The 26,993-nt window shown below is 47.6% G+C and overlaps 11 protein-coding genes across 11 annotated transcripts; 5 read left to right on the forward strand and 6 right to left on the reverse strand.

Annotated features, from left to right (window-relative positions):
- Positions 1 to 1,062: 1,062 nt before the first annotated feature.
- On the reverse strand, positions 1,063 to 2,280 carry LCP9604111_8941 (uncharacterized protein; the record flags this gene model as incomplete). The annotated part of the gene is made up of 1 exon (XM_039077140.1): positions 1,063 to 2,280. One exon carries the CDS (start codon positions 2,278 to 2,280, stop codon positions 1,063 to 1,065), a length of 1,218 nt encoding a protein of 405 aa, XP_038925035.1.
- Positions 2,281 to 4,860: 2,580 nt separating this feature from the next.
- LCP9604111_8942 (putative isochorismatase family hydrolase) lies at positions 4,861 to 5,292 on the forward strand (the record flags this gene model as incomplete). Its single annotated transcript, XM_039077141.1, has 1 exon — positions 4,861 to 5,292. One exon carries the CDS (start codon positions 4,861 to 4,863, stop codon positions 5,290 to 5,292), a length of 432 nt encoding a protein of 143 aa, XP_038925036.1.
- A 400-nt stretch (positions 5,293 to 5,692) lies between these two features.
- On the reverse strand, positions 5,693 to 6,833 carry LCP9604111_8943 (uncharacterized protein; the record flags this gene model as incomplete). The annotated part of the gene is made up of 3 exons (XM_039077142.1): positions 5,693 to 6,067; positions 6,127 to 6,379; positions 6,442 to 6,833. 3 exons carry the CDS (start codon positions 6,831 to 6,833, stop codon positions 5,693 to 5,695), a joined length of 1,020 nt encoding a protein of 339 aa, XP_038925037.1.
- A 1,220-nt stretch (positions 6,834 to 8,053) lies between these two features.
- On the reverse strand, positions 8,054 to 9,991 carry LCP9604111_8944 (uncharacterized protein; the record flags this gene model as incomplete). Its single annotated transcript, XM_039077143.1, has 3 exons — positions 8,054 to 8,536; positions 9,523 to 9,785; positions 9,847 to 9,991. 3 exons carry the CDS (start codon positions 9,989 to 9,991, stop codon positions 8,054 to 8,056), a joined length of 891 nt encoding a protein of 296 aa, XP_038925038.1.
- A 1,416-nt stretch (positions 9,992 to 11,407) lies between these two features.
- Positions 11,408 to 13,132, reverse strand: LCP9604111_8945 (uncharacterized protein; the record flags this gene model as incomplete). Its single annotated transcript, XM_039077144.1, has 6 exons — positions 11,408 to 11,716; positions 11,770 to 12,632; positions 12,681 to 12,741; positions 12,785 to 12,792; positions 12,844 to 12,857; positions 13,074 to 13,132. The coding sequence occupies 6 exons, from the start codon at positions 13,130 to 13,132 to the stop codon at positions 11,408 to 11,410; spliced, it is 1,314 nt and encodes a 437-aa protein (XP_038925039.1).
- Positions 13,133 to 13,478: 346 nt separating this feature from the next.
- On the reverse strand, positions 13,479 to 15,045 carry LCP9604111_8946 (uncharacterized protein; the record flags this gene model as incomplete). Its single annotated transcript, XM_039077145.1, has 2 exons — positions 13,479 to 14,624; positions 14,677 to 15,045. The coding sequence occupies 2 exons, from the start codon at positions 15,043 to 15,045 to the stop codon at positions 13,479 to 13,481; spliced, it is 1,515 nt and encodes a 504-aa protein (XP_038925040.1).
- A 1,352-nt stretch (positions 15,046 to 16,397) lies between these two features.
- Positions 16,398 to 17,056, forward strand: LCP9604111_8947 (uncharacterized protein; the record flags this gene model as incomplete). Its single annotated transcript, XM_039077146.1, has 3 exons — positions 16,398 to 16,692; positions 16,772 to 16,879; positions 16,947 to 17,056. The coding sequence occupies 3 exons, from the start codon at positions 16,398 to 16,400 to the stop codon at positions 17,054 to 17,056; spliced, it is 513 nt and encodes a 170-aa protein (XP_038925041.1).
- Positions 17,057 to 17,317: 261 nt separating this feature from the next.
- Positions 17,318 to 18,688, reverse strand: LCP9604111_8948 (Rieske [2Fe-2S] domain protein; the record flags this gene model as incomplete). Its single annotated transcript, XM_039077147.1, has 1 exon — positions 17,318 to 18,688. One exon carries the CDS (start codon positions 18,686 to 18,688, stop codon positions 17,318 to 17,320), a length of 1,371 nt encoding a protein of 456 aa, XP_038925042.1.
- Positions 18,689 to 18,971: 283 nt separating this feature from the next.
- LCP9604111_8949 (uncharacterized protein) lies at positions 18,972 to 21,823 on the forward strand (the record flags this gene model as incomplete). Its single annotated transcript, XM_039077148.1, has 5 exons — positions 18,972 to 18,980; positions 19,937 to 19,961; positions 20,019 to 20,525; positions 20,583 to 21,562; positions 21,617 to 21,823. 5 exons carry the CDS (start codon positions 18,972 to 18,974, stop codon positions 21,821 to 21,823), a joined length of 1,728 nt encoding a protein of 575 aa, XP_038925043.1.
- A 42-nt stretch (positions 21,824 to 21,865) lies between these two features.
- LCP9604111_8950 (uncharacterized protein) lies at positions 21,866 to 24,765 on the forward strand (the record flags this gene model as incomplete). Its single annotated transcript, XM_039077150.1, has 5 exons — positions 21,866 to 21,903; positions 21,978 to 22,007; positions 23,003 to 23,550; positions 23,609 to 24,702; positions 24,757 to 24,765. 5 exons carry the CDS (start codon positions 21,866 to 21,868, stop codon positions 24,763 to 24,765), a joined length of 1,719 nt encoding a protein of 572 aa, XP_038925044.1.
- Positions 24,766 to 25,293: 528 nt separating this feature from the next.
- Positions 25,294 to 26,845, forward strand: LCP9604111_8951 (uncharacterized protein; the record flags this gene model as incomplete). The annotated part of the gene is made up of 4 exons (XM_039077151.1): positions 25,294 to 25,822; positions 25,883 to 25,981; positions 26,043 to 26,644; positions 26,717 to 26,845. The coding sequence occupies 4 exons, from the start codon at positions 25,294 to 25,296 to the stop codon at positions 26,843 to 26,845; spliced, it is 1,359 nt and encodes a 452-aa protein (XP_038925045.1).
- Between the last annotated feature and the right edge of the window lie 148 nt (positions 26,846 to 26,993).

Below are 26,993 nucleotides of genomic sequence, written 5' to 3' on the forward strand. Positions count from 1 at the left end.
TTTTATAGAGTAGATGGTTGAAATAAGTAAATATATGGGAACCATTCTTTTCAAGTCCGTGAAGCAGGCTTCTTGGACGGTCCCTCCCTCACTATCCACGACTGAATCCTCATACAGACATCCATAGTAAAACAAATGAACTTATAAGCCAGCACGAATTGTACAGAAGAGCAGCCGCCATGCCTCGTCACCGCAGCTAGCTGTCCCAGTTCTCGAATAAAGCGAGATTTGATGTTAGTCCAGTATGAGCCAGGGAAAGGAAGCATCGACTGCAAAACACGCATCCTGTCGCGCGCTGACTCACTGTGCTAAACTCTTTCCTAGACAAGTCCCTCGAGACCTTGTCGATGCGGAATAGCACACACGCACTCGAGCATCCAGATCGATAGCTCAATGTATCTTAGTGACACGAGCTCTAGAGATCAAGGGAAGCATTCATAGCCTTGAACTAAAGTGAACCTAGGGAGACTATAAATAACGAAAGAAGCTATTATACCTACAATAGGGGGGTTGTATTCTTTAGCTTGTTATCGATATTATTTGATGAGTACACCTTTTAATATTTTCTTGTCCTAGTCGGAGAGGGTGAATATAAAATGTCGAAGCAAGAACGGTTCAACGCGAAGGCTATTGATATGTTTGAGATTGTATTCCCCGGGGCCAAGGCTGGTGAAGAGAGAACCGAGTCCGGATACTCAAGGGGGACGCAAAGGGACTTTGATAAAATACATACCATGACTACTTAATACGGTAATATTCAATACAATACAGACCATGTAAGATCTGTAGAGAACAACAATTCCCTAAGAAGATTCGAATGTATGAACTGATTTATCAACATGAAGTAAAATAAATATCCAGTGAGGTACCAAGTAACCGAGAGAGATAGAGATGGAGACACGAGTCTATTCTACAGTAAAATTCTATGAGAGAAAGGTAGACTGCTTTTCCAACATCGTATTAAGCTTCTCAAATTATACCAAATTCCACATGTGATTGTTTTCCCCAAAGAAACCTAGACCATGCTGCTACCCTCTGATACTCAGCCCCGAAGAGGGATCATCAGTCTAGCAAGTTCGGAAGACCACTTTCTATCTTGATAGGGGCTACGTCCCAGCGACTTTTTGGCTTCTCGGGGGCCCCGTTCTGAAAGGTTGATGGCACACACAGCTTACCATTCGAAAGACCCGGGGCTGGCGACGAAGAATTGTCATTCGATAATGTCTCACGCAGACATGCAACCGGAACTTTCAATACCACAATACGGTTCTTCGCTTGAGAGCCCTCTTCCTCGTCCATCCATCTCTTCAGGGTTATATAAGTTCGGCTTCGGCCAAAATTAGCGCGATATTCTCTGACGAATCTCGATTGGTTCCAGTTTTCGTGTAAATGAGCTTTCATCCACGCAGCAGCCACCGATCTCTCTTGATGGTCGGACTTGTGATCGGACCTTCGCGGCCTTCTCCGTGCTTCCGATATATTGATCGATTGCCGCCGTTTATATGCACGGGGACGTAAATTCTCATTCTCAAAGAGCGTATTGCATCCTTCCCGCGGGGGACATCTCGGGTGTGATATGCGCATATCCAGCTCGGGGGCTTTTTGCGAGGACCTAGGGTCCATCGGAACGGCATTCCCAGAGATTGACGATAGATCCTTCAAGTGCATGGGGCTCACTGAGACGGCTTTTTCAACGCCTTCTGGCAGAGAAACATGAGATGTTGACATAATAGCTTCATCTTCTCCTGTTCGAGACATCGAAGACGAAGTTCTCGAGGGCAAAGAATTTAATGGAACAGCCATGTCACCAGCTAGTGCGGCCTTGCCTCCATTATTAGAGTCATTTTTCGTCTGTTGACTGGAACTGTCGTCTCCTGTCCCATTTTCCTCCTCGGGGCCTTTGTTCTCTAGGACCTTGTACTCTGACATTTCGTCCCCTGTCTCATCCTCACTCGAGTCTTCAGATGAACTGTCGAAACTCATGTCGCCGTGGTCTTCGGAAGCCATTTCCGATCCGCTTGACCCATTCAGCGGGCATGATTGTGCCGAACTTGATGCACGGAGTCTCTCTGGGAAAAAAGCGGCCTCAGGCTCATGCGGTGTCAAATACTGTGCCTGGTCACTTGTTGGGGTGGGATAAGTCGTGATAGGATCTCCGAAGGGCTGAAGCTCGCTCAGGCGTATCATCAGTTTTTGTTTCAACTTTTTTAGACTTTTCCTATCTGTTACAGTCAGATTGCTGCTTGCGTCAAGTGTATGAGTAGGTGGGAGTAGTAACATTTTGACTCGTCCTTTTCTTCAGCGGTGACATTATTTAATATCCCCAAAGTGATCTCCGCCTCCATTAGCGAATCTGCGCTGCTTGGCCTCGGACTGGAAATTTGGAGGGCATGGCTTCGGCAAAACTCGACTCTGTCGTGTACTTGTTGATCGAATTTAAGTACTTTCCCCTGAATGGAGCAGTGGTAGGTTCCATCATTTTGTTTCTGGAAATCGCCGTGACGAACAATGTCCAACCAACCAATAGATGGGCTATCTGCGTCTTTATTCCAGGAAGAGGGATCACAGCCCATATTTATGGTCAGCGACCTTTCCAAATCGTAACTCTGTAGCGGCTGTTTCGAGAAATGCTGTGTGAAGGTCTGAGCTGTCTGGAAGACCTCTTCATAAGACCGAATGAAGTCGCGGCGATATGACTGGAGGTCTTCGAATCGTCGTATTGGGATGTCTCTCCGCGACCCCCAGCTAATGAAATACTGAGAGCTATCCATGTTGTTCGTCTCAGGCCCTTTTGAGGTCAGTTCAACTCCTCATACTCGGTGTCTTTCTCATACAATACAGTAATTTGTTCCCTCTGTTGCTCATAGGGGTTTCGAGGGCTCTGGTATTGAAATATGACTTTTCCTCAAAACAGTTTCAAAGCGGATATCTGGGTAAAGAAAATAACGCAAAGGAGAAGGGAAAGTGTTAAATAATAAATCTTAGGGTTTCTCGTATAGCGTGTACGGCGCCGCACTGTTATCGGCACCCTTATACCCTGGTCACTCTGGTAGAGCCTGCATTTCAACAGACACACTAGAGAATCGAAACATCGAGTACGGACATACGACGCCCCGCACTTGTGTGATTGGGTTCAAAGGTCCCGTTGCGGTGTGCCCACCATTACATCCTTGTCATACAGGGGTCGGTTTCCTGGTCCGCACAGGGGTCGGTTTCCTGGTCCGCACAGGGGTCGGTTTTCAGGTCTGCACTTGGGTCGGTTTCCAGGTCCGCACCAGGGTCAGTGTCTAGATCGTAGTTTTGGGGGCTATCTACATTTAGGGGGCTGGGAGCAAATCTCTGCTCCTCCGTATATGCCCCTCGTTCCGTACAAATCCAAGCCAGCGATGTTCTCTGAATTTCTTCTTGAGCACAAGTCTTGACACAGTTTTCCTGACAGAAGTGTGTGTATTCCGTCCTCCGTATGGAGTACGGCTTTGCACTTTCCGCCTCTTGGCTAGATTCATTGGTGTTGTTATCATCTAGATTCTGTACTGCCCTATGATTCAAAATAGCCGTGTTTGACGCAATTATTGTGCCTTATCAACCGTCAGATGTAGCTAATAGAGGCACTTTTTACGTTCAGCTTCATTAACATATCGCGACGGAGGTTGCATGATAGACAGAGATTACTACAACATAGGCTCCAAGCGTGGTATATACTACAGCAGTTGTAGGTCTCTTAGTTGGGACTTCCGGGTGACTCGTGGTTTTATTAGCGCAGTTTTTTCTTTGCACCATGTACTTGGCTAATACTTATTATACTAATGTATTGTACATCCAAGGCTTTTTATTAGCAGTGCAGCTGATGCTTTCCCTTTCGATTTATTAATTTCTCCCTTTTGTTGACTTTCGATGATCATCTTGGGCAAACTTTCACAAGTAATATGCCGGGTATAGGCTAGAAGCCACATGATGGACGGCCTAAGGTCATAGCACCGAATGTATACACTAGTGGCGTCGCGGTCCCTGCAGACCTAGGCTGCCTAACGCACCCAAAATGTACGAATTCTTAATGTGCGACGGTCAACTTGTCACTTGTGTCGACGCAGGGAAGTATTCATGATACCAATCCTAGATCAATAAAGGAAGAGAGCAAAATCGTTAAAAGTCACGATATGACACGTCTTTTTCAAGGGCTATAACTAGCCCAGGTGTAACTCTGATTTGTCGATGAGCAGATGGTACTTTGATAATGCAGTGAATGAGATGAAATTAGGCGAAAAGTAATTCTATAATTATGAAACAGAAGATTTTTTTCTAAAAGGTAGAAGGATCGTACTTTTACTTGGAAAAATACGAAGCTGTCACATCACAGGAATTTGGCGGTTTGATAATGTATGGTACCATACAGTGGTATGAACATGTAAATGACAGTACTGAGAATTTCAACTTGGAACGGACATGCTGACAAATTGTAATGTATCGGGACCTCACCTGCCCGGGGTTGATGAGTGAGCAGAGTGAGTCAAGAGACGAGTGAGTCACCTAAGATAGTAGTATAAAAACTTTTGAAGGGATTCGAATTCACCACTAATAAACATCAATTCAGCATTTGGAGTCCTAAACAAAATGAAATCATTGGAATTTACCCTTCCCACGGCTTTGATACTGATAGACAACCAATCAGGCTTCTGCGATCCAAAGACAATATCTCATTGGGGGGGCACACGATCCAACCCGGGCTATGAAACCAATCTCCAAGCACTTCTCTCTGCATTTCGAGCTGCGAGATATTCCACGCTGCTGGAGGTAATCCACGTTTTTCACTCCTCTACAACTCCGGAGTCTCCGTTCCACCCTTCCAACCCCGAACAGGGTATGCGTCCCCTAGACTTCGCTACCCCTGCCTCAGATGGGTCGGAGCCGGTCTTTTGGAAAAGTGTCAATTCGTCTTTTATTGGGACTGGACTTGAGGCGCATTTGCGTGAAAAGGGGTTCCGTCAGCTTATCATTGCTGGGTTGACGACTGATCATTGTGTTTCAACTACTGTTCGAATGGCGGCTAATCTGGGGGTTGTGGATCGGTATCTTGGAGATGGACCTGTCCGGTTGAGATCGGATGGGACTCATGAGAATGACTTGAAAGTTGACAAGGGGCGTATTGTCCTTGTCGAGGATGCCACGGCTACCTTTGGGAAGGCTGGAATTGACTCGGAGACTATTCAGAAGGTTTCTGTTGCTAGCCTCGATGGCGAGTTTGCAGATGTATTTTCCACAGAGGAGGTCATTAAGGCTCTGAGCAAGATCTAAAGCTAGCGTGATAGTGCTGAATTTAGTGAGACTACTACATCTCTTCCACTCAAGCCCCAACTATTTTCTACTCCGTAAATTTCAATTATTTAGTCTTCTTCTCACTTCAGGCTCTATTTCCTGGATGTCTACAATGTCTACGAGTCACACTACAGAAACCTGGACCGACAGATTGTCTCTCTCATCCCCGTGTACATTGTGCATATGAACAAAATAAAAAATATCAAACAGAACTGTGTGGCGGGTTGCCACTACATATAAACATAGTTGCCTTTGTCGTGGACAAGGATAGATCAGGTCCCAGGGCGCCTCTGGGTCCCAGCCCCCTTGCCTTTAGACTCGGGTCAACTCTCGCAACTCCCCCAAACCCCTCATCTTCTCATCCAACCGCCTCGTCCCTCTACTCCTCCTCGAATTCCCACTCACAGTCACTGAGGTCGTGGCTCACCTCAGTGCTGTCACCCTCCGTGTCTGATTTCCCCCCCATGTCACTCAGACACTCATCCTCGCTCTCCTCCTTAAATCGGAGCTCCCACTTCTCCCACTCATCCCACTCATCCTCTTCATCGTCCTCGATCGTTGGAAGAGGGATGGGTTTTGAGGTGTCCCCATCAGTGAGGGGCCATGCCCATTGGAGAAGGCCATCCATTTTGTCGGCATAGTCCTCCGCGTCGAAGTTGAGTGCTGGGGTATAGGCCACTTTGAGCCGGCCATTGTCGAAATACCCATGCAAAACTCGAACTCGAGCATCGGGGAGAAATGAGATGACCATTGTCTACATAGATGTCAGTCAGTCATACATTGTCTATCATTTGATGGAGCGTCTAGACTCACCGGGAAGTCAAGTTGGGGCCGCTCATGTCGGTGGTACTTGCCGATTTGGTGCTTGTGGTTCTGGATTCCACTAAGCATCCATCGAACAAGTACTATGAGCTCTCCAACTGAGGGGAAAGTGTCATGATAGCATTCTTCGCTTGTCATGACGGCGAGTTGATGAGCGCCCTTTCCATCAGCATTTACGGCTCCCCTTTGAACGGTGAAGCCGTACTTGTCGTTGCTGTTGAAGAGACTTTTGTCTTCTTCCATGCTATATTCGTCAACGGTTAGTCTCAATCTGCTTTCTATCTATTCCTAGGGATGTAGACTTACGGGATCAGGTCCCAGTAAATGGGGGTGTTACTGCCCCTCTGAGATTTGCGGAGGTACTTCGAAAATGCCTTATAGAGTTGATAGTGCATCTCTTGGGGGACGAAGTCTTGATTTGTCTTCATCGCCCGAACCCACGTGAACGGGTCGTCCACGGGGTCCTCGGGGTCGAGAGCACTATTGGCGATTTTGAAGGTGGTGTCGGTGTCGGGTGTGAAGAATTGGATGAGGGAACGATCGGTATTCCCCGTCCAGAAATCCATCGGGTGGATGTCAATGTTGGAAGCCTGATTTGGGATATAATCAGGCTCCATGTGGAGGAGCTCTTTGTGGAGCTGCCGAAGGCTCTTCTTCTTCTCTTTGAAGAGCCAAACCCAGAGTGGAATACGACACATCGTGAAACCACCTGGGGATGAATGATGAAGAAAGAAGAAAATAAAAAGGAAGTGCAGAGAACGGGGGCCCTTTTATGTTCTCCCTTGGTCAAATCCTGGTCTGCCTCCGACATCCAAGACTATATCAACTATGCCTAAATAAGATACGGGCCAGGTTAGACCCATGGGTTCATCGCGTATCTCAACATAGAAAGCTTATTCTTCGGTGCTGGACTGCTTCGGACGCCATATTGGGTAGCGGATAGCTTCTGCTTAGATGTGTACCAATTCAACAATATATAGTTATAAATCGGAACACAGATACCATGGTATAGGAAACCCTATATTCTCCGAATTCCTTTGCAGTATCTAAAGTTACATGACCATTGATAGATAGTTGATCAGAGAAAGATCAGAACAAGATGAGGCTTTAGTGAAGTAACGTGTATTTCATAGTAAGAAGGAAGTGAAACTAATTTGAATGCCAAATGCCACGCAAGTAGTTGTGTGGTAGAAGCAAGGAAGGAAACAGTTTATCTAGAAATTGGAATATATTGAGGCGTGACGGAAAATCATGCAGCGCGTAACAGAACCCAAGGTTCCTGTTCAAGGCCTAGATGGGCCATATCCCATTCTTGACAAGGCGGAAACCATGTAGGCATAAGCGCAGGCGGTTTGCTCTAGGATTTTGACTGGCTAATCGCAATATATGACCAAATGATTGAGCCTATAACTCACCGGCTCTTCATTTTAGCGGCTGTTGAATCCAGAACGCAGACTGCAATGGCCTTTTTCTACTAAACCATTTTGAGCGTGATAGTTTTAGACACACCATGAGTTGGAGGTCCGGGCCGCAACCATTTTAAGTAATTTTGACTACGGGCGTGTGCGCTGGCTAAATGTTTCGTAGCTGCTCGTCTTGAAATCATTCATTTCGATAACTAATATACGCCATGAATCCTGCCGAAGACAAATCCGCGCCTCAAAATCCCGGCTTTGCCCAACTGGGAATATTCGTAAAGCTCCCGCTTGAACTTCATTTGACGATAGGGAAATATGTCTTGGGTGAAATACATCCAGCCTCTTTCGCTTTCGCTTTGGCTGTTCTACGTTGCAGTTGATATGTCTATCAAAAGATAGCAGATCGGCTTTTCAGGGACTTTAAACATGAGTTTCGAGTTGCGGGTAGTGGATTGAGTTTCAACTTCACTGTCAAACAAACGCGCAGCCATTCAAGCCGTTCACAGGCCATCTTCACACTTTTCCTTGGGGGCGAGGGATAGAATTTGGGCCTCTATCTTGTAAGCTGGCCTCGGTCTGTATAGCGCGTCGTGGGAGGCAATAAGCGGGCTTCTACGCGCCTTCGGCATTCCATTTAGGCCATGCCGCCATTCATGCGTACAACCTACCCTGTAAAATAACGAGGTCTCCACAATCTCTTCGAGTGTACCTAAGCGTCCCCGCGGGCTCAGATTCTTCATGGCATTCAGCACGGGTTCTGGCTTGCCTGGTGTGAAAAGCTCAGTATCAGTCGGACCTGGGGCGACGGCGTTGATGGTGATATCCTTGGGGCCGAGGTCCTTAGCGAGAACGTGGACCATCTGCTTGACAGGGCCCTTAGAGGTTAAGTAAATGAGATAGGGATGGCCAATTGTGGAAGCGTGACAGAGAGTTGAGGAAAGAAGAAAGATTCGGGCGCTGGGGCGGAGGTGAGGGAGTGTCTTCTACAATCATCAACCTTCAGTTTGGAGGACGTGGGTGATATGGGTAAACAATCTGAGATCGGATGGCACAATGAAGTTCTCGGTAACATACGCTTTTTGAATGGGCCGGTATCTTCCTAGGCTCGGGCATCTGCGCTTCTAGTGCTTCCTAGTCTAAAATATAAATTGAAACTTGTTAGAATAGCACAATAGACCAATGTTGTATATTAGTGGCTGTGGCTATTCGTGGATACGTATTGTAGTTAACATATAGCAAGCACTAACAATAGAAGAGTGGCCAGGTTACATCTCCACGATCTAAAGTGTGATCGACCATAAAGCTACGGAGTAGTGATAGCATCAAAGGGGTCAGGGTCACTAGGAAACATCTACTCGAACCAGATTATCATCGCCAGTGATGCAGAAAGCGCTCCACATCCTGCATAACTAACTGCAACGGTCTGCGAGACCTGTCCTGGTTCTGGCAGACAGTTCTTTGACGAAGCTGGCTGCGAGATAGGTGCTTGGATAATGTCTGCTGTCTTCCATTCTTGAGGTATCGAATTTGGTACATTCGACAGTGACTTTCGCGTCCAAGTCGCGATGATATGTTGCCACTCGGGCATGGGAGGCCTCCAAATGTCTAAATTGCGGAAATCAGGGTCTCTAAAGACCAACAAAGCATTATTGACGGAAGCGAATTTCAGCACCCATTCTAGACAATCGGAAGTATAAATTCCCGGCCCCAGCTCATTGTCCAAGGAACTATTGTGAATGACCGGGGTGAAAAAAGCCATCATCGCAGCTAAAGCTGCCCGAGTAGACACTCGGTACAAAAATGAGCCTCCGCCGAGTTTACTTAAATAGTCTTTCCTAATCTTCGTGGCTAGGCGATCCTTGTTATTATCCCCTTTGACTCGAATTGCGGAAATTTCCTGCGGCAGACGTTGGGGTCTGTTGGCAGGAAACAGCTCCTCCAATCTATGACAGGCGTATTGGTATCCAACCTGAAGTGGGATGGGATCAGGCCGGACTGGCATAACAACAACAGGCGGCTGATTGTATCCAAAGAAATACCGATCGTACATCGATGCTGGAAGTTTGTCCTCTTCGAACAGATGCTCCAAGATCCATCGTACACCGACATTTGTTGGGATGAGTCGCACCTCATCTTCGAGGGCAATCGCTGGGTCGTTAATTGCATCGACCAGCTCATCAAGGCCTGCGAGCCAAAAAATGCTACTCAATGGGCCGATCAGTTCATCAAATCCTAAAGTCAGATCAGCAAAATATCCTCTAGCTTTCGCCAAAATAGATATAGGTCTGCGTACGATAGCTATTGCTGTCAATGTACTCTCCGATATCCTCGGGGATCGTTCCCGGGTATCCATGCTCTCTTGACCATACCGGGCGGAATCCTGCTTCCGCCAACTGACCCATTGTCCGAGCGAGTTTATTCCGATTGTCGGAGGCCATATTCTCTTGGATAATGGGAGTTGTAAAGGGGGGTGTTCCTGGCACTATGCTGGCTGATGAGGAAGTTGAGTATGTGAGAGATGGGATGGACGAAATCGAAGGTATAGAATCAGTCGGACTGATTGATGTGGCTGGGCTGCTTGCCGCAGCTGGAAACGGAAAGCTTTCCCTTGGGTCCATGACTTGATCAATGAATTAAATTAGATCGCAAGGAGTTGAATTGGATTGCCCGAATTCCATTCTAATATTCCTGGATATATGCATAGCTTCGCTCTTACCAAAAGCAATGGCACCTGCCAGTATATCCGCATCTTGGTATTGAGTACAAATATAAGAAGCGAGGGTCAGGAAACTACATTTGTAGTGTTTCCCTACCGAAAAAGGAGTCGGATCTTAACACCTTAACATGGTATCATGGTCCATGGATCCCCCCCGGCTTACGCCTGACAGACCGAAGTCTGACCCATACCTCCGGTGGGTCAGCACTCCCTCTCCCTCTATAGACGATGTATGCCCCGACGGGTTATTTTCTAGCTGTAGAAGGGAGTCGATGACCTCGAATCTACTGTTCTTGCTTCCAGAAGACAACTTCTGATGAAGGCCTACGAAATTCTAACAGGAAAATAGATTCCACTAATTCTACAAGAATGATACTGAAGTCCCTAATACTATTCAGGCAAAAGGATAGTTAAACGAGGATACGGAGAGGTCCTTATTAGGGTAGGTCTTCAAGACGGATCGACGTATACTTCCCTTACAACTAGTTTCTATAGTCCTAAAGGATACAGAAAGCTCTTTGGTATAACTAAGCTCCTTAAGGAGTAGGATATCCTACGAGATACGTCCGAAGCGACTTATAAACGGCGAAGGAAAAGTAGTCGGATTCGTAGATACTTCCTCGGGAGTGCTATACCTCGTCGGTCCCTCGGAGGAGAACGCTAGAAAATTGTAGTCCTTAATTTTTTCGCTAGAGAATCGTAGTCTCTGCTTTCTACTAGAAAATTGTGGTCTCTGTTTTCCGCCAGAGTTCCCTACTGGTCGGGTGGCTGGTAAGACAGTCACCTAGTAGGTCTAGATCCGATAAGTAGATAGATAGTCTCGTCCCACGTCCCTTTTCTCCCCTCGCTATCTATCCTATTTCTACTTGAAATTTACAATTATCATACTAGCTACCTAGCTATTTCTAGCGGGGAGCAGAGACCACGATTCTCTAGAAATAGGGACTACGATTCTCTAGTACAAATACCTCGGGTGCCTAGGTAACCTATGGGTACATATGCCCGCCTACATTCACGTCTCGGCAAGGTATATTATATTCAATGAAAAATATTCTAGATAACTGCTTTGTGAATACAGAAAATCAGGAACCCAAAACATATCTATCTATCGGGCAGAAGATCCCAAAGCCAACGCCTTCTATTCATTCTTTTTTGAGGACGTTTTGGGGATCTTCCGCGTCCGACGACGTAGCATCTCCACTCGTTCCTCCATAGTCCAGTTGACTTGATCACCAATGGGGATCAGACATTTAGCGAGGTAGTCGTAGTTCTTCCGGAGTAGGTTCACAGTGATAAAAATATAATCGACATTTCGGAAGACCAGAGCGTCTTCCTTCGCATAGCGGTCCTTCTGCTTGAGGAAAGCGACAGGGTGATCTCTCCAGTGACGGCGCGGGTTCAAGTGGTGAGAAGTGTGGTAGCCATCATTGAAAGAGAATCGGTTACTCTGATATTTGTCAGTCTTGATTCGACGTGTTCAGCAGGCCAATGGAAACTCACCGGAACATCAATCAGTGTGATACTGGACAGGTAGTCCGAATTAGGGTCGGCTGGATCCACGAAAGCATGCTGGCCCCAGTTGCCGACCATCAAGCCCAAGCGCATAACGGTGAGCGGAAGAATGAACACGAACGTGGTAGCACGGGCATTGACGTAGTTGTAAAGCATATAAATGGCAACGTAGCTGCCCACCTCCCAGAAGGCGCATTTGACTGCATACTTGAACTGCCCCTTTCTCCAAAAGTACATTGGGAGTTCCAGCCAGATGAAAAATATGAACCGGCCGACATAGGTCAGGAAGTCCGGGATGCTGTCGCGGTTGTAGTACATGGTTGAGCTCAGGTCGTCTCCGCCGTTACCCTCAACGTGATGGTGTTTGATATGGTGGTAGTAGTAAGAGTTCCACGTATGTCCGTGCATGGGGTCCAGCAGGTACGGGAAAAGCGTGTCGAACAGATATAATTTTGGGGTCAGGACTCCATTCATGTGGATGTGCTGGTGCTTCATCAGCGTGAAAGCACCGCAATAAAACCCCATAATGAGCCAGTGCAAGGCGCCGTGGAGGTACGAGAATCGGTAATATAGGAATGCAGCACTTGGCACAATAGTGGTGAAGTAAAGTATAAGGTGCGTTACCATGACCACGTCGGTCTCGTATCGCACGATCCCTTTCGCCCAGTTGATGTATGGCGTGAGCACATACTTCTGAAAGGAAGCGGGTAGCTTGGCCCTCAGCAGCGGGGTATCCCAGAATTGGGAGACGGTGGGATCAAATTCTACATGAGAGGGATCATTGAGATTTTGAAGCTTTTGGACTGTTTCTTCGGTGCTCAGCTTGTCCAATGGCGGTGCATCTTTTTGGCCTGGACCTTTGTTAGTTTGTTATTTGACCGACAATACAGGGGTATTACCATCTGAGCTGGGTTGAGGCTCAACAATAGCAGCAATCACCAGTCGATCTTGGTAGGTGAGCTGGGGATCTGTGTATGTAGAGGGATCCATGATGCCTTAGTACGGCAAAGCCTAGTCTTTATGTTAATCCTGTTAAATATAACTCAACGGAAGGGCACTAACCCGTGTCCAAGCAGCTGATTGAAACAAGCTTCTAGAATAATTTCCGGGATCTCCGGGTTTATAAAGACAATCGAGGCCTAGCAATACGCTGTCCTCCTAATAAAGACAACGCGTCAGGGGCGCGAAGAGATTTCGGGAGTCGACTGTGGGTCCTGGAATCGACAAGCTATGCGAAGTGTCCAAACAACAGTTTGAATGTTTCTAACACTTGATCTAGTATTTTCAAATACAGCTCAAGCTTTCCATCGCCATCCGAGAGTAGTTGGAGATCTCGCTGTCGATCAATCATGATTTTGTGCTGCTCCGTCACATTCCATCCGATTCAGGGGGCTCATGGTCGGAAACGTTTTCCCCTGAACATCCCACCGACTTAATTAGTGGCGAAAAGCACAACGAATGTACGATTCTTGATTTAATATACGTTGTATGCATGTGGAATAGTAGCTTGGATTTACAGGAAGTATTCCTAAGTTCTAGTCTAGTGAATGAGATCATTACGGCAATTTACTTTTCTGGGGTAGCCCCAAGAGGAAGATCACCACTAAAAGAGCAGTTAGCTCACCTAGGCATGACAAGTTGGAGGACTAAAAACAGAGGTGACTTTCTTCTCATTTACTTTTCTATGCTAGAGGACTTCAAGGACCCTGGTATACAATGCCTTGTCTAGGCCGAGGCCAATGCACTGTAGAGGTTGACCCGAGAACCTGACCGGCTCTATTCAGAGCACTGACAAAGAAATACCGGCCAGTCCGGTTGGTAGGAACAGATATCTCAGTCTCAAAGCCGTCTTTAGGAAATTTCCCCAAGAAAGTGGATGCTCCCCCACCACCCTCAATATCGGTTCCATCCAAAGACCACGTAGCCACTTCCGTGGCTCCATTCCAACTCACATACACTCGTCCATCATCCACGGCAATCTCAGGCACGGTCTGAGGATGACCGATCCAGGGGCTCTTCGAGATCCGATAAGTACGGATTTCTCCGCTGTTAAAGAATGTTTCGGGGCCTATATGGACATTGCAGAGCAAAGATCCGTTCGAGGCATATTCAGCCCAGTTTGCGTTGGGTCCAAAGCCTAGGATGACATTGCCGCTATCCAAGATCTGCATTGACCCACTGTTCTCGGTGAGGACACTGTTCGGGCTGATGTATTCATGCTGCAACTGCACAGTCATCTTCTCTGTGTCCAGGACCACCGTCAAACCCCGGGTTGAACCTGTCACGGGACGGCCAGGGCAGTTCCCGTTGTCGAAAATTGAAACAATCCGACCATTTTCGTGGAACCGGGCATGGTGCTGACCGTTGAAGTCTGTCGCTGCGCCACCGGATAGGTCTTTGAACATATTTGCTTTCCCTCCTAGCTTCCAGATCACGGCGCCTGTTTGACCATCTACATAGACAACGGAGCTCATCATTCGACAGGAAATGAGGTAATTGCCGAGATCGTCTTTCTCGATGCTGTTGACATGGAACAGATCCGGCGCGGTCTTTTCGGTTTTGCCATCGCCCGGCTGGAAATGATAGTACTCTTCAAATCTATAATGGTCCGAAGCTCGCCACTCAAATAGAACTTCTCCTGTCTGGACTTCGATCTCCTGGAACCCTGCATCGAAAATGAATTCAACTTCCGGTGGTGCCTCGAATGCCGTTTGGTTCACCGGAAAGACACCATTGATAACTAGAAGTGCCGTCCCTGAAGGAGTCAGGGTTAACTCGTGCGCATCAAGCTGCCACCCATTGCCTGAACGGATCTGATAAGCTTCCTCATAGCGGGAGTTTATCTAAAGGACATTAGAATATTTCCTGATGTAATGCCGCCAATCGGCAACTTACCAACGCATAATAGGTTGAGTCTTCAGAAAGCGAGACAACATAGTCCTCTCCTTGGAAGGACTGTATGTCTGCGGTGACATACCCAGTCGTGTGCCAAACGAGATACCCTTTTGTATCAAGGAGCATCACTCCTGGGATGTTCACCTGCTTTCCCCAGTAGGGCACGACGGTGTAAATGCTCTCATTGTAACACAGGGAACTTTTGTCGTGAATGTTCAGGATAGGTCCAATAGCATTGGATGAGTGGTACAGCTGGTGAGGCCATCGGTCAAACGCGCCAAGGTCATATGGTCGCGATCGATACAGCGGGGGAATATCAGCCAATGACTCGCATATCACCAAGAGCAACGCCACGGGTTTTAAAAACATGATTGGACATCTCATAATATCGTGGGTTAAATCGAGACATGGCAGCCGTATGGGATATGGCTTTTAGCCGATGTCGGGGGACGATCCCAACCTCCGCTGCAGCGCCAAGCAGATGTGCGCGGGTGAAACCTTAGGGAAGTCTTGGTGCTTTTGTTTTGGTGGAGCACCTGCGCATCGGATTGCTTGTGAGACTAGGACCTGCTTGTAGGCTTGTGGTATGCTAGATTGCCTTCTTGTACTCCGTAGAGGTTATAAAATACATATTAGCAAGGCACACGCTCCTCGGCGTTTCGAAAGATACCCCATGATTGACATGATATGAGTCGGTTCGTGATGAGAGCTGTTTATTTATAGTCAGGGGTTGCATCTGAACTCGGAGACTCGGCATATTGCCTCAGGCTTGCAATAAATAAGCATAACATTGGCAAGTGGAACGAGTTCATTAATCTGTAAACGGTGATATTACTTCGAGTCACTATAATATTAGGATTTACAGAAGCAACTTTGAAATACAAGATGCGGCGAAGTTGTACTTTTACACAAAGAACATGCGGCTCGGATAATATCTCCATCAATTTGAAGCTATCGGAAGCTGACGGTAAATCCCACCTCTTCTCTCAGGGCATGATCTTCTATGGTCATATGATATGTTGGAAAAGGCGTTCCTTTGCTTAGAAAATTTTCAGCGAATCGACGTCCAGAAAGACGAAGTAGGTCTCAGCCATCAAGAGGCGATGTTGCAACTGACATCCAAAGACAATATCCTGAGAATATCTTGATTATATCCTGATTATTCTCATAGATGCCCAAAGCCGAAGAAAAATGTCTCACTTCCCCTCTGCCAATTCTCTAGCTCCTCGTAGTTCCTCGCGACCCCAGGCCACTAAGGCTGGATGCAGTAAGATTTTCGCCACCTTGGCACATCAATGGTACAGACCCAATTTTAGTAGTTCTTTGACATCATGACCTCCAGCGACAATTGCAATATCTGTTGGTGTTGAGGTTAATGGTGTTGTTAGTGAATGTTTCTTTCTCCGGGACATTCGGAATGTAAACCTCCGACAGGGGGATGTATACAGACATGGAGATCGCTCTTAATTTAGAAGAACAAGTAATCAGGATATCTTCTGCAAAGACACGCTATGATGCGTATCTCCACAGTTCGAAAACCATCAAAAAACAATCCGTGCACATAAAGATCGCTACTTTCCCTCCTGAACGTCATTTTTTCACATCCAACTCAGAATAAATACCAGCCACCTACCCCCTACCTTCAACTCCCAACCTCTTAAACCACCCTCTTAAACCACATCTTTCTCCCATAACCATAAATCATCACATCAAAGCCTAAGATGAAGTTCCTCACATGCCTTCTTATGCTGGCTACCTCTGCCATCGCAGCTCCTATCACCAACACCACCAAGGTGTCGAAGCAGTTCCACCTTAAGTCCAGCGGTGCCACCAACGCGAATCACAACAACCTATATGTCTACTCCTACCACACGGGCGCCGGTCTCAGCGACGCCGTGCTCACCAGTGATGTTAGCATAGCCAGTCCTATCTACCTGAATGGGACGAACGCGGTCGTTGATCTGAAGACTGAATTTTCCTGGGGACTAATCGCCACCGGCGACACCAACTATGCCTGTGAGTATCGCCACATACTTTGGAAATTTCTTCGTGTCACATTTCAGCCTGGACTAAGCTAATATTTTCTTTCACTTAGCTTGGGAACCTATCGTTATCAACGCTGGCAGTGGCGGCAGCGCAGGCTACTCCATCAAGGGCGATGCCTTCCAATGGTCGGAAAACAACGGCTTCGGTGGCTGGCTTGGTAAGAAATCCCTGCGCCTTTATTCGTTGGCCTCTTTAAGACCATGGTATTAACATCTCTGTAATAGTCTGCGATTGGTACCACAATGCGCCCCAGTTGTTCTACTTGAACCGTTACTATACTGCCACCATTCCCTCCAGCTGCTCCAAGGTCCAGTTGACGACTGAGTATATCTAGATACCCCACGGTCGCTTGGGGTGATTTGGGCCCCTTTTAGGCACTTAATGATCGACGGTTAGGAGTCCGGTACTCCTGATTTTTACTAGTTAATAGCGATTTCAGCGAATAATGAATATGAGATGCTTGTCTTTTCGCTATGTACATTCTGCTAGTTCAAACCGGGATATCAAAAATAAAAAATAAACTAGCAGCTGATCAACTGCGTAACATCATGTTTTAACGTAAAGCGTTTCCCGTTTCTTTCCTCGCTGTGCCCGGTCATGAAGCTGCAATTCCTGCGATGGGGACACACGAGTTCTCGTAGTACCGCTTGTCCATTCCAGCCTGCAAGCGCGCTTCTTCGTTAAATGGTCCCCGGATCGGTCCCTTGAAATGCTTCTGCACATTCGACCGGAAGACCTGAACAGGATCAGTCCCCTCCTGGGCACATATCCACGTCAACCACCGATGACCAGTGGTAACATGTGTGATTTCATCGTTGTGGATAACCTCCAGGGTCGCCACGCTCTCGCCGTCGCCAGCTTTGCGGAACTTCTCAATCGTCATGGGGTTGACATCCAGACCTCGTGCTTCGTGCACCAGGGCGATAATACTGATTCTCGCTCGGAGATCGTATGCGGTTTCAGTTGCCGATAGCCACAAACTGTGGTGTACCGGGAGCGAACCGAAACTAGATCCCATTTCTTCGAGCCTAGTGCGGAGCAGAGAGAAGTGCTTGGCCTCGTCGCTCGCGACCTTCAGCCAGTCGTAGAAAAATGCCCGCGGGAGTTCCTGGGACGTCCCTTTTGTTTGGAATGTCGCAAAGCGGATGCAGATATCAATAGCCAGATCGATAGCCCACAGTTCGATATTAGCCAGCGCATGGAGCATAGCAATACGGCTCTTCAAGGTCCCGCCTCGTCCCGCCTTCGGCATGTGGCCCGGATCAACCGTTTGCATTTTCTCGCGCGGTGGCTGGTCAGGCGGGGCCACAGTGCCCCTTCCAAGCGGCATGGGTGAATCAGAAACCTCCCTAGTCGTGAAAATAGAGAAAAGATGCGTAGCCAGCTCGATCTTGTGCTCTGGATTGGCGGTGTTGAGAACGTGGGCAGCCCAGTCACACAGCGTCGCGTTGTCGCCGAGATAAGTCGCCATACCGAGATCATCTGGACTCGCAGGAAGAGAAACAGTAGTAGTAGTAATAGCAGCTGCCTTCTCCGCAGGCTGCGGGTGCTTGAGCTGCACTTTCTCACTCACAGGATCGACACTAGCAAGTCCGACGCTGACCCCATCCTCAGCGGGGAAATCCAGCGCGACGAACTCGCCGCGCACATCCACCGGGAACGTGCAGGCCTTGATACCAACGCTCGATTCACCGGTCTCTACATTGAAATCGTATGCGTGCCACGGGCACGACACGACATATGCCGAGTCCTCAATGTCAACCGAGGAATCGGCCATTGGGCCGCCAGCATGTGGGCATTCTGCCTCCATGGCGTAATACGACCAGCCGTCATTGGTCTCGTTGGATTTCAGGCTTGATTTGTCGATCGTCGGGAGCCGGAATAAGACAAGTTTCTTGCCTGTGGTCAGGCGAACCACGTACCGCGCCTGTGTGAAGTCGGATAGTTTCCCGCAGTTGATCCACATTTTGATTTTGGCAAGCGTCGCTTGTAGCCTGTTTGCGTGATTGGATGGGTTTGTGAGGCTTTTCGCTTCGATTGACTTAAATTATCACGTGACGATGTCTATGGTCCCACCTCCTCGGCGCGCATCAATATATCTTGTTGTAGGCCAATTATAGGGGCACCTAGCTAGGTACGCTATATAACTAGATTATGTTACAGTGTACCCGTCTAATTCTAAAGATCATCCATCATCAATCTTGTGTAAATAATAATGTAAAGTACGTAAAATATGTAATTAATATGTCATGGATACGGTAAATTGGCATGGTAATTACTAGTATTCCTGGTACATATAACGTACTGTAAAAAAAGGCTGTACATATTTAATTAGCAATAGTTATAACTAGCCAGGGTATAAAGTACTAAACACCTGCATCAATTCCAACTAAAATAAAAAAGATGTTGATAAAAACTAACCATAGTAAAAATCTAGTTTGTGAAAACTCTGCATAGGTGTCGAATATGTACGGTTGGGTTCTCGACAACGTCATAATATTTATGCAACTAATGATTGAGCCATTATTCGTCTTCTTGTCGGTTTGCCTGATTCCCCTTTCTTTCCAGTCCAAAAATCTGACTTATTGATAAACCAATCATAACATACAGCTGGGGCAAGATTACTGAATACTAAAAAGATTGCTAGAAAATAGTTAAATAGCGGTGAAAACATCCTTGTTAGATACGTAGGCTCGGGATCCAGTCTTACTATGCACGAGAAAGTACCAGCTATCACCATGACTGTTGGCGTTTACAGCAATTCCTTCAGAGGTCAATGACTCTCCACAAATACATAGCCCATCACAATGTGATGGAGCGGCAGATTGCAGCGGATTTTAGACGCCTGGTTCCCAAAAAATGTGGGCCTCGCTTGTCTCAATTAATAGTCCGTAACTTTCCTGCTGTCGCAGATTTTTCCCTTTAGCAGGACTATTTCCTTATAATATTTAGGCTATTGAAAGCCGTCTTGCACTTATATAAATTTGGAGCGACTTGACTTAGGTAGAGTGTGAAGTTGAAAAATACGTGGTTTCTGACTGGTATTCATCACGTCTGTGACGACTTCCCAACCAACACCAACACTTGAGCACATTCTGCGACAGGGGGGTTGAATAGGTCTAGGACAAATAATACCTAGTGCTCACTCTTTTATTTCTCTTGTCTTTCTTTGACTTCTCATCTTTCCACTTTCAACTCACGTTTCAATCCCCAGAGCAGTGACGATTTTTACTCCTTAGGTGAGACACTCGCTAACTAACTCTAAATGTTTTACGATAGACTAACATTGTCCACAGAACACTATCTGAAGATGAATACTGGTCCCAACCATCCGATCAAATGGGGAACGTGTCGAGAAGGCGTCCTGTCCCAGCTGCAACGATTTGAGTCCCTGCCCCAGGATGGCCTCAAGTTAATGGAGTCTTATCAGGCTGTCCTTGATAACGATGAGACTTTCACCCAATATTTCTCAGACAAGCCACTTGAAAGTTACACTATCGAAACACGTCTAAGGGAAACATTGGGGATTCGTCCTCCTAGGCAGAATAATCCCTCAATCAGCTGGGTCAACATTTTCCGACATGGCAGTTTCGAAAAGCAAAGTGATGGCTCCTACTACTGTTATGATGAAGGAAAGCTCGTGGAAATTGACAAGTCCCTTCACAAATGCATCCTACTCAACCGATGCTTCCTCCCGACCAACTCGTACCTGTGGCCAAGTCCTGCCGACGCTGAACGAGAAGCTGAAGTCACTTTGGCAATCGAGGCAGATATCCTGGACGAAATCGACAAAAAGATCAAGTGTGCGTACTTCCCAGACTTTTTGACAAAGCTGGTAAGAGACAGACTAATGAAAACAGACGTGGAGAAATTGAAGCGACTTCAGCTGGCTCTGAAGAAACGCCGAAATAAGCTCCAGGGCATTCGAGTCCCCGTGAAAAGGTCTCGTACGCCGCAAACCCCTGTACAGTACCCTACACCAAACGAGTCACGTCGTCCCACGGTCTCCGTTGAGACACGCGATGCCCGTGCACGCAGTTCATCCGAGAGCTCGGGTATCTCAAGTGGATCCGACATCCCTTTCGCCGTCTCCGGTGATAACTCAAGGCCACTATCGTATGACAGAGATGATGCGGCTGGCAGCTCAGGCCAAGAGCATTCGAATCTCATCGATCTTGCCGAAGGCAACCAGAACCCACACGATAATAAGATGGGAGTGTCGGTGGCTAGACGTCGCAGCAACAGAAATCCTGAGGTCGCACCAATCCAGCATGACAAACAGAAGTCTAAGCAATCCCAAGGAGATGAGTCGCCTAAACACCAGCTCGATGACACACAGAAGTCTAAGCAATCCCAAGGAGATGAATCGCCTAAACACCAGCTCGATGACAACGAGGACCTGGTGCAACCACCTCCAAAAAAGCAAAAGTTCGAGACTGAGCCGCTCCCAACAGATATCGTCCAAACGGATATCATTCCAACAGACATCGTCCCAACAGACATTGTGCCAACAGATATCGAGACTATCGACCTTAGTGAAGAATTGCCAATGTGGAAAGGAAAGGTCGATACGCCCACTAAACCGCAGCCCAAATCTTCCACCGGGAAGCGCATAGGACAGAAGCGAACACGGAATAACTTCACCGACTACGAGAAGAAGCACGCCCCAGCCTGGTTCAAGAGCCAGATAGACGCAGGAAGGCTCCCGGCCGATGTTGAGAAGGCCTATGCCGAAAAGTTTGGTGTCTTCCACCGCTTCCTCACAGTGAAGCTTTGGGTCGACCGAATGGAGGAAAGGGCCAGTAGAGCACAGCCCCCGAGCAAAATCGTGGTATTGAAAGTACAACTCCCGTTGCAGCTTCATATGGCCTTCTTGAATGACAATTCCTCCTAGCCGATCCGGAAGTTCCCAACGAGCCGGGCAATGTCACCGGCAGCTGTCTCCAGTACTAGTTTTCCCCCCGCGCCGCCCTATGTATCTCCATATCCCTTATTCCGCCCTAATGGGCTGCCGGGCTCATCCGTCGCGTACCAGCTGGACTGGCCCTCCAAACTGGCTGGATTACCCTCAACTAAGAGTGGCCTTCCGAATGTGTACTGATAATGACCTGGATGTCGGTTATTGCAGGTCCTCTTTCATGATATGACTTTCATTTCCAAGGCCCAAGAAGCTCGCTCACGGTATGTTCCATCATTTGAGTATGTTCCATCATTTGACAGCATCGTGAACATCTTACTAATCTACCTTCCTACAGAATTCTCGTTGAGCGTGAAATTTATTTTCCGTTTGTGGTGTGGATTCTTCGTGCAGCTGGTTTACACTTATTTTCATATCGCCTACTTCATATGCTACTTACCTTGTAATAATACCATTTTTACTATTTGAGGCCACCCACCTAGTTCCCGCAGTATCAAACGGTTCCAATGGGTAGACGCATGATGTCCATATGTAGAGTCTCACCTACATGGCTCCCTTCTTCGACGGCCACTGTCACTCTTGATGTAACTCCTTCGACGTACCCTATGATTCACTTTCTCAAATAAGTAGCGCGTAGCTCTTCATTCAATTTACACTTCAACGATCCACTTCTTCATCTCGTCAATTCAGCCCCACAACCCGTTCCTTGATGCAGCCTCCCTTCTATACCGTCTGACATCATTAATGCAAACGCGACTTTCACTAATCCCGCGAAGGCAAAAGCAAACACTTAAACTTACCGCCAGCGGAAAATCATTCACATCTCAGAACAGCCTCACCAACGCCTCGAGCTTGGCTAACACAATCATCCGGCTTCGGCCTCTGCCAGCGACCCCCGTAACTAGATTCACAATTTTCAAAAAACTGGGGCAAATACAGTCTTTATGGTTTCTCGATGTGGGGTCTCAAATGTAAGACTCAGTATTCTAGGAACTTACATGGCTTCTACTCAATCTCAACCGCCATGCATTTCGATGCCTTTTTAGGGCTCGCTCTACAGGCCGCTCTCGTTAATAGACCGCCAGCATTATTTAGTTTGAGTCCATATAAGGAAAAGGCACGCCGAAGTAGTCACCTTATATAGGATTGTATCATAATAGGTGTGAATCAAAGGTGAAAGGCTCACTCTTGCTTTAACATGTGTATTCGTTTGACTAGTAAACCGCGCAGACCGCGCGTTTCTACGACTATTCCTCTTGACTCAATTGTTCCTTTCTACTTTTCCCAAACTGTTTGCCTCTTTCGTCATTCCTGACATCGTTCCGGTGATTTGGATTAACTGCATTTATTCACGTCCCGAAGCTGTGAACGAACTATGGATCATCACCACCCTCCTACCCAGGTCTCGGACCAGGTAGCGGCGCCTAGCTTCTTGTCGGGTGAAACCGACAGCATGCTCAGTTCATATGTCGCACTGCAGAGCGACCTTGACGAGGCTTACAGGAAGTACCTCGGATATGCCGACATCATTGGTAGAGGCGACCTGATGGCACCGCTCTTGGGCGACTCGATTTTCTACCCCGAAGTAGAAAGAACAGCCGCTAGAATATTCGGCGAGCCACGCCCACGCTTGGTTCAAGGCAACGTCCAAGCACCCATTGAATGGACCGATGTCCTTCGTGAATCGCTAACTCCTGGGGATTTCCAACGACAAGAAAACGGCATGTTCCTGTGCCGCGTTCGGGGAAGTTTGATTGAGGTTTCTGAGGCGAGTTACCTTGAGATCCTCACCGGCGTCACAGAACGACTCTTGCAGCCATTGCAAAACTTGTCCGACGAGCAGAAGGAGACTCGAGCACGCCTCAAACTGGGTGCCTACCTGCATCAGACACACGAGTCACTCGTCCAATGTAAGCCCGCCCACTTCTATGACTTGTTCGGTTTTCAAACTAATGTGACATTCAATAGTTGCCAGCGCAGTGCGCGAGTCTATCATTGCTTTGGGTGTAAACCCGGCTATTCATGATATGCAGCTCAGCTCCATTGGATTTGCTAGAGCTCGACTGCCCACCCCAATGTCGGCCCCACCCGTGACTCCTACTCAGTGGGTGCCCTACATGTCCATGTCCCACACAGAAGGCGATATCCATGAGAGCACTATCAAAGAGGAAGAAACAGAATTCGTTCGGTTTGAGACCCCTGGTATCCTTGGTAGCTATCTGGCGGAAAGCAGACATCCTGACAGCAGAGGAAGGGTTCAATCTGCGCGGTCTGACGTTTTTCGAGGTAATTTCATTGATTCTATGAGCGAGCGCAATGGTTATACCCCGTCATCTGTCGACGATCTGAGTTCCATTGATCCAGCCAGCAGCTCGGATTATTATGCTTCGTCAATTGGCATCACTCGAAGCAACTCCACTGATTCAGCGAGCCACAGGATCGCGATGGATGCATATCACAGTATGGTAGCGGCCTCTGCTTACCTGAACCACAACAACTATTTCAATCCCGAATTGATTGATAGCAACGTCCTCTCCGTCAACAACCATGCGGTCGAAAACACGGATGCCAATGTCAATTCCGATGTCAATGCCCGTACTGAACCGTCTAAACTCACCTCAGAGATGAACGTTAATTCAATCACTCCATGGTTGCGCGACATTGATACTTCCAGTGATGTAGGCGGCGATGCTGAATCATTTGGATCCAACATCCCTTGGCTGGCTCAATCCGAGGACGCATCCCGTCCGGCTGATACCGCTGCAGAACAATATGGAACGAGATACCGAGGCGTAAAGAGACCCCGAACTGAATGTTCTTCCAGCGAATCTGAAAGTAAGCCAGGGGCCGGTACAAGATACTCTCCAAGGGAAGAGGCCGACGGGCCTGCATTTGTGAAGTGTCTGGTCGACAAAGGATCTACTTCCGACGAAATTGAAGAACAATACTTCAAGATTTTCGGGGTTTCCCGGTCTGCGAAGTGTCTTTGCAAGAAATTCGAGATGAGGGGTACTTGGGGGTTGCTGAAATCTCACCGAGAAGCTAAGATGCAGAGGACTATGGTACGCAGCCGATTACTCCCGTCTTATATGGAACTTTACTGACGACTCTTCTAGTCATCTTAGTCCTGCTGTGATCGATACAGGTGATTTTCCTATGGGGTCGGAGCCCAGTTGGCTAATGGGAATACATATGAGATGGAATGGCTTTGGAAGGAAACGGGATAGCAAGGGTGTTAGTTTAGAGGATGGTGAAGACCTGGAGGCATCATAGCCGGTCATGACCACTCTCTTAATGACAATTTCCTGATATTACAAGTCCATAAGTCCATACTTAACTTATCACTAGAGTAAATAATGGTATGCTCGGTGTCAGTATATGGTATACTCCCTAGAGGTGTACATAGTTAGAATCCCCTACAGGCGTACATAGCTAGAGTCAATCTGTAGTGTTTTTTTCCCATTGTACTCACAGCAATTAGATTGGCCTCGTGATCGAAATAGAGACTGAGGTGTTCCCTATCCTCCCTCCATCTTCTTTCTTCTCATCACCTTTCTGTTCATCGGACCAACAACGCGTCTCAACTTTTAAACCAAAGCCTTTTACCAACATTACTCTCTTTTCTGTCCTTCGCCTGAACAGTTGCCACCGTCATGGGTAAAAAGAAGGGTGTCCATGTTGGCGTCCGTGTCGGCCAAATTGAAGCATTGCACTCAACTCAACCTGGAACCAAGCACTCAATAGAATCCAAGGTTTTTTCCGAAGAAAGGAAGTCTTCGGCCTTCGGTTTTGATTCTGAGCTTGAAAAGGCTCTCAATAAGTTTTTCGGTGGTCCTCCTTTTTTCTTGATTCTACCTGATACCATTGAGGGCCACTCCAAACCTTCGACAGGCAAGAGAGCGTGCAAAGGCCGCCGGCACCCAATTGTCGTAGTTACTTGGGTGGATGTACTTTCTGAAGCAACAACCGCAAGTCAATTTCAGCGCCAGAAAAATGGCATGTATCGGTGTCATGTTAAAGGAAGGTTGATCGAGGTGTCTGCGGAGAATTACCACTTCATCGCATTGGGTTACCCCCAACGTATGATGAATTTTTCATATCTGTCCGAGGCACAGAGAGTACAAGAGGCTGCTGGAGCTGTGAGAGAACAAGACGCCAACCCTTTCAATGATGGCGTGGATCGTGAGTTTGCTGTCTTCCCTGGTCAGTTATCTGGATACTAATATGGAACAACATGCACAGAGCCGCTCAACTCCGCACCCGACCCAATGGACATGACCCGAAGCTCAATTGCAGATCTTTTGCGTCAAACTGAGAAGAGTGCCATGGTCTCATACCAAAGTGAGAGAGATGTCACAGGAACCTGCCATGGTCTCATACCAAAGTGAGAGAGATGTCACAGGAACCTGCCATGTGGCCGAAGAATTCCAGGCTGAAACAACACGGCTTCGCCCCAACCACAGGCAGGTTAGTCTCCAGTCTCATCGCAAGCAGGGTTTCTCTAGTCGGACTCCCATTTTGATGGCAAACAACCCAGTCAGATCAGAAGATAACCTGATCAGATCTGACGTTCCAACCCACATTGATGATCGCGGGGCAGGAAGCTTGGATATCCTGAAACAGTCTCAATCCGAAACAAGTGGTCCCGGAAACAAGAACAAACTCCTAGTTACTACCCATCACGAGAGCTCTTTTCCTTCTTGGACCCCCTCTCCGAAGAAAGAATGGCGCGTGCGAGAGGGTCCAGTTGCATCCAATACCTCCCCTCGTGCAGCGCCGACTATTCGGTATTCCTCACGCGAACTAATCGAGGGACCAGCCTTCATCAAGTCGCTCATTGAGGGCAGCACATCGTGGAAAGAACAGGAGGAGCTGTACCAAGCCGAGTTTGGTGTTTTTCGCTCCCAGTTTAGACTTGTCAAAAGGTTCGGCCTGGTCGACATGAAAAACGGCGGCTTTGGCAAGGGGGCGTTCAAGAAGTCGTCGAGACAACTCAAGTCTCAGGTATGATATCTTCCAATCACTCTTAATCCGTTCTCTCTCTTACTTGATCAACCGATTAACATCTCTTAACAGTCGACCTACACCAACGTGGAGCGCCGGGAATCCAGCCCGATTGAGGCTTCCCAGGCCATCCGCCGGGCGCGGGAGAAGAAAAGGGACAAGGGGAAGAAAAGGGACCCCGGCCCTTCCGACCCTGCGTAGGTCAGTGATTCGAGGTCGGGCCGGGGGCCTAAATTGCTAGTTCGAACCCAAATCTCGACAAACGAATTGAGACCCCGCTAGCAGGGGACAGAAGGAATATGAGTTTTGGGGGTGATGATACTCCCTGAACATGTGTAAGATTCAGAAA

The sequence above is a fragment of the Penicillium roqueforti genome (genome assembly GCF_015533775.1).
Source record: "Penicillium roqueforti strain LCP96 04111 chromosome Unknown scaffold_39, whole genome shotgun sequence".
NCBI classification, from domain to species: Eukaryota; Fungi; Ascomycota; class Eurotiomycetes; order Eurotiales; family Aspergillaceae; genus Penicillium; species Penicillium roqueforti.